Source organism: Poecilia formosa, unplaced genomic scaffold (genome assembly GCF_000485575.1).
Source record: "Poecilia formosa unplaced genomic scaffold, Poecilia_formosa-5.1.2 Scaffold9, whole genome shotgun sequence".
Classification (NCBI taxonomy): domain Eukaryota; kingdom Metazoa; phylum Chordata; class Actinopteri; order Cyprinodontiformes; family Poeciliidae; genus Poecilia; species Poecilia formosa.
Window position 1 is genome coordinate 1956914 of NW_006799948.1, and position 6286 is coordinate 1963199.

At 42.4% G+C, this 6286-nt stretch overlaps 1 protein-coding gene across 1 annotated transcript; it reads right to left on the reverse strand.

The window, feature by feature from the left end:
• Positions 1-948: 948 nt before the first annotated feature.
• pim3 (Pim-3 proto-oncogene, serine/threonine kinase) lies at positions 949-5738 on the reverse strand. The gene is made up of 6 exons (XM_007578005.2): positions 5416-5738; positions 5179-5288; positions 5042-5092; positions 4526-4889; positions 3506-3682; positions 949-2984 (listed from the first exon to the last, which is right to left on the reverse strand). The coding sequence occupies exons 1-6, from the start codon at positions 5501-5503 to the stop codon at positions 2782-2784; spliced, it is 993 nt and encodes a 330-aa protein (XP_007578067.1). The 5' UTR covers positions 5504-5738; the 3' UTR covers positions 949-2781.
• Positions 5739-6286: the final 548 nt, after the last annotated feature.

Genomic DNA, 6286 nt, shown 5'->3' on the forward strand with positions numbered 1-6286 from the left:
TGTGGGGTGAAGGAGGGGTTAAGATTATTTCCTAGAAGCGAGATGAAGGTGTAACATGACGTCACCGAATTTACCAGAGGGGGCAGTAAGTCCCAAGAAAAAAAAAAACAATAAACATTTCACTTTCACTCCTGCTTCCTGGAAATCCTACTCATCAGCCTCTTACTCATAGAGTCTGGCTTATTATGACTTGTGCTTTCTTTGTGGGCAGCAGGCAGAAATGCAGAAGGCATTAAATGGAAAAACTATTGCTTAGATACTCTCTCATCCACATCTAGGTCCATTAGCCCATTCATCTCTCCATCTGAGACATCCATCCATTTTTATACATGCTTATTTTTGTTTTCTCTCCATACTTTTTTGGATTTTAAAAATCAGTGGTAAGAATATAATTTACATGCTATGAGAGTTGACTCATGGTCATTTTCACTGAAACTTCAGAATGCCATCCAGTGTGGTTTCTATGTCATTTGGAAGAAAAACAGGCCCACGGCATAAAACCCAACAGTGACATTTTCATCTTTGTTTATGCCAAATCTTAAGTCGCATCTTCTGAATCACACACTTCCTGTTAAGTTTCCAGTAATTTTTACACATCTTTTTATCTTATGTGTTTGTCTAGTCTGTCGATATTAATGATTTGTTCACTTGTCTTACGTTTTTGGTAGAGCAGCTAAAAGAAATTGTCCTGTCAGTTAATATTTATACTACAGAAAAACTCTCCAATAAATTATCAAATAAAATTTTCTAGACACTGATAAAGTGTACCTGTATATACAAATCTACTTTTCAGTGTGAGATTATTCAGCTATTTTAATGCTATTTTAGTGGTTGCTAATAAATGTAATCAGCAATGTTATGTTAAAACAGAATCTAATAGTCGTGTATGAAAGAAACAAGAGACAAAACAAATTTTTGTTTTGGTAAGAAAACAGCAAGACACCAGACTGATTTCTGTACATAAAAATGGGTGTTTAATTGAAACTTCTGTATCAAAAAATAGCAATATCCATCCTTCACACAGGTCACACAGCTAAAGTGAAATGTCTCATTTATAGGCTATGTGACAAAACTATAAAAAAAACTGCTCTGCCTATTGTTTAGTTTGCCATAGAACTTAAATTAACCTGGACAGTACACAAACCAGATTTATTACTCTGATACGTAGTCATTTAACATTACCAACAGACTTTTATTCCTTTAAAGTAAATTAAATAACATTCAAATGCTCTGCTTAAATTTAAGTAAACGTCTTTTTATTCTGCTTTACATTGACAACTGCTTCAGTGCATCCTCAACATCTCAGAAAAAAAAAAAAGTTGAAATGTAAAAATAGGTTATAGGAATGCAAACCAAAGGCCAAGTGGGTTATGCAAATTTCTGTGTGTTTGTGGAGGGCCAGGGAGGATTTTTAAGCATAGACAATAAATAAATAAATAGCCACAGAGTGTGGAATGTCTACATGTTTATGAATAAATTAAATGCAAATGGAGAGAGAAAAAAAAAAAAGTACACGCACACAAAAAAAAAAATAGAGGAAGGGAAAATAAAAATTAAAAAACGGTGTACAATATTTGTAGGAAAAAAAAAGAAAAAAAGAAAAACAACTGAACCCATGAATATTGCATTGATTGTGCATCTAAACCCCCAAATCCTTAGGGATGCCAGGGGCGTGGGGGGGAGGGAGGAAGGAGGGCATGTGGTGTCAAGCAGTGAGATGGTGGGAGGCAAAAAGAAGTACCACTGCCCCTCCCCATCTTCGCCCTGCAACAGGCATGGGGGAGGGAAAAGGTGGAGCGTGGGGGGGCAGGAGGGGAGAGAAGGAAGGTGTATGTTGACATTCAGAAAAGACAGGATTTGGTTTACAAAACACCTGTTCAGGCTATAGCGTGAATAAGCAGCGTTTACAGAGATCAACAAGAGGTGCTTTCAAGTATTTTGTTGTAAGAAACAGCCCCCCCCCCACTTCTCCAACCCCTCAAGACCCCCTCACCCAATCTTCTCTCCACTTAAACTCCACCTCCCCCTCTCAGATCAGGAGGCATTGGCTTAACAGTGATGAAGAGAAGAGGGGGGGAGGAAACAAAAACGTCACATAAAATAATTATAATTTACAAAAAAAAAAAAAAAACTTCTTGAAGCCTCTTCCATCACAGCACAGACAATCTAACCACCACGCCACAGGCCGCAACCCACACCCCCACTGTTGGTTGTTGACAAAAAAAAGAGTCCCCCAAGAAAAGCAGCTTTCCAAAAAAAAAAAAAAAGGCACTCCAAAATCAAAATTAAAACATTTAAATAAAAACTCTTCTCCAAGCTCTATGAGAGCAGTCTGAATAGGAGGGCCTTGCCAGCTCTATATATGTATATATATGCATATACATACATATATACATATATATCTGCCTAGTAATATAAAGAAAGGGAGGGGAAATAAATAGTGCTGGTAAGACCACCCAAACAGCAAAATGTTCCCCATTTGGAAACAAGTATAATGAACTGAATTGGAAAATAAAAAAAGGGGGGGGGGAGATGGGGACGAATAAGATAAAGAGTAACCAACAAAAATAAATAAAAAATTCCCTACAAAAGAGGAAAAAAAATGAAAGTATTCTTATTTCCTATTGTTTTCTCTCTGGGCCAGATGAGTGAAGCACATGGCCAATGACAGTTCAGGGTGGGCAGAAGTCCGTGTCTGTCCCCTCTTTTCATCCCCCCCCCTCACACCCCCATCACCCTTTATTTCTTCACAAAGTCCACAGAGTCCCATCGGAGCCGCGCTCAGAGGCTTTCCTTGCTCGAGCTTGTGCTTGACGAAGAGTCCGTGTCGATGGTTCTGAGGCGGATTTCTCCCGCCGCGGTCTCCTCTGGCGACTTGGGCGACTCCTCTGTGTTCCTCATCCAGGGGTGGTCGCAGATCTGCTCCAGAGTGGGCCGGTCGGATGGCCGCAGAGCCAGGCACCATTTGATCAGCTGCTGGCACTCTGTGAGAGGAAACATCAGCTGAGTTAAACATAAGCTTGTGGAAAGGTTACTAGCAATTTATCATGTGGCTCTTCAACTAGGGCGCCACTGTGTCAGTGAGGCAACAGAAAATTTTTTTTCGTGCTTACTGGTATGTCCATTTTATGGGGAGAACTGTAAAACAATTCCTATTTCCCCACTTTAGGGTTATTTCAGTTTTAAATGTGTCTGAACTGCATTCAATAAGTTCCCAATGGAATAAAGGCTTTACTTATACATTAGACTTAAATGGGTCTAATTAGACTGGTCATATCTGGATTGAATTTTAGACTGATTATAAAAAAGTAGATGTTGCATTATTGAAATGTATGGAGAAACTTCTCAAAAAAAAAAAGTAATTCTCTTGTTAAAGAAAGAGGGTTGTCCTAGAGTGTCATTATTAACCTTTGTATGGATGGATCTTTAATATGTAGTAGACTGCTACACCACTAAATAATGCTAGAGGGCAACAGAGTCCAGCTATACACTTGTATACACTCACCAGCTGAGATCCTTCTCCTGAAGTAAAGCCTCCCCTTGAGGATCTCATCGTCTTGCTCGAAGGGGATGTCTCCGCACACCATGTCGTAGAGCAGCACGCCTAGCGACCACACCGTTGCCGACCTGCCGTGGTATCTGTGGAAGCGGATCCACTCTGGCGGGCTGTAGACTCTTGTACCTGGGGATTTGATGAGAAGTAGCGTAAGCAAAGTGTTGGCTCACAAAAACCACAAAACAGAATCACAGTGGACTGCATACACACACACCCCAAAAAAGGCAGCAGCGCAAGTAATAACAGGATTTTGGGTGTGTGCAATAAAAACTGACATGCTGTGGCATGTATAAACTGCAGCTTTTTTTAAGTGTAATCTCTCCTTAATCTCTTAAATTCGTTTAAAAAATACATTATGCAAATCCCTAGGGGTGGCCATTCCCCTCCTGCCACCCCCTTGTGGCGCACTTGGAAAAAACTAAAGCAACGTGAGCCCATCACGTGAAGCCTCGACTCTAGTTTCACAACAAACAGATGTTAGGTGGCACTGACCTTAGATCCACAACACCACTGCACACACCGTGACTCAGGCTACCATGACAACATCGTGACCGGAAACATTAAAGTACGATCCGGCTCACGAGAGATTAATGCGTCACCGATTAAAAAAAAAAAAAATAGAAAAAAATATATATAAATAAATAAATTTAAAAAATCGATGAGTCACCTCTGTAAATATTCACTGAGATTTGTCTGGAGCAGTAGCAGCAGCATCATCATGATCATCCGGTTTGCATATCTAATATTAATGCGCGCGAGGGGATGTTGGTGAGGAAAACCCTCGACCAAAAACGGATCACTGCGTCACAGCCTCGTTATCGCCTCCGCGTCTGAATATAGCACAGCCGGAGCATCAAGGGCAAAAAAACACAACTCGGCCCACACGGATGCATAAAAATAATTATATTCATGAAATCCCACCACGGATAAGCACCGTGACATCCCGTAATAGTAACAAGCGTCGCTTACCGTCGAAATCAGTGTAGACCGTGTCCTTGAGAATCGCCCCTGAGCCAAAATCAATAAGCTTGAGCTCCCCGGTGCGTAGGTCCACCAGCAGGTTTTCATCTTTGATGTCTCTGTGTACTACTCCGCAGCTGTAGCAGTGCCTGACCGCCTCCAGAACCTGGCAGAAAAAGCCCCGCGCCGTGTCTTCGTCCAGGGCTCCCTTCTCGGTGATGAAGTCGAACAGGTCCTTCACGAGCTCCGGCCTCTCCATAACGATGAGCCAGCCGTCGGCACGCTCATAATAGTCCAGCAGCTTTATAACTCCCCGAAAAGACGAGCTGACCTTCTTCAGCAGCAGGATTTCCAGCGGCACCATAGCTCCGTTCTGTAATAAGAGAATAAAAAAATATATTAAAAAAAGATGGCGTCGTTTAATAACAATAGTACAAGACAGGTAATAATAACAATATTAACACCCGCACCCAGCTGCAACACGAGGGGGTGGGGTGGGGAAACCAAAACAAACCACACACTTACAATTGTGCCCCACTCTGTTACTCGCTCCTTCGCGACATGTTTCACAGCAACCTGGAAAAACACAAAAGCGCACACATTAAAAAGTGCATATTCAAACCCACGTTATCTGCACTAAAAACCCTTCGTGAAATCCTCACCGGTGCGCCGTCAGAAATCCGGCTGCCGGCGTACACCGTCCCGAATCCTCCGCTGCCGAGCACCGAGCCCACTTGGTAAACCTTCTCGAAAGGCTCCTTCTCCACTTTGACTGCAAGTAAAAAGGGGAAAATGAGAATAATTTCCACCAATTGGTCAGTTGAACGTGAAGCAGATTCGCTTAAATAATTATTCCTTTGTAGGAGAAATCCAATATGGAAAGCGAAGCGGCGACATACCGGGCGGGAGCTGGATCTTCACTGGTAGGTGGTCCATACTCGAGGGAGTGCAAATGTGCGAAAATGAACCAAACTTTGACAGCAGCATATTCGAGCTGATAGATGCCGGCGTAAACGAGTCCTGTTCGGCTTGTTCTAAAAAGTCACCAGAAGCAAGAACAGTAGTAGGCTCAGAAACGGTGCTGCGGACCGTGTGGGCAATCCAGTCCAAGCTGTGCGCCAACTCCGCCGCACACGGTGCCCGACGAGAAAGTCGTGTCACGACCGTTAAGTCGCACACTATTTCCCGAAAACCGGCATCAATTCCGACTCCTGGGTCTCGACGTCAAGTATTCCCAACAAAAACAAGCCGCCTTGTAAAATCAAGAGAAAGTCCGTACGGAGATGTGTAGCATTAGAGTACAAAGTGTACAGTGAGTTTAAAGGGGCCACTGCGGTGTGTTATTATCCCGGAGAGTGGCCGCTGTCTGTGCTTTGGCGCGGTCTTCCCAAGCCAATATTTTGACGCGTAACCTAGAGGTTTGGTATCCCTCCGCTCCAACAACAAATATTTCCACCCAAATTTTAAAACGCAGCTTGAAAATATTTGACAAATAAAATTTAAAATTGACTATGTGTGAATTTTCATAGGTCTTAGTAGATTTTTAAAGAAAGATTCCTCCTACATATGTATTTTTCAGACGCACTACTTTCTCATAGTACGAGACGCCCAAGAATCCCTTGTCTGGAGGCTGCGCGCTGTGTTATCCTATCGACTCGGTGGAGACAGCCAATTAGATAACGTCTATAAATACAGTGTTTCGTATCTCGACCAATCCAGAAAAAGTTTTCATAATAAAGGAGTCGTTTGAGCGCACGTGGCGGCAATTTC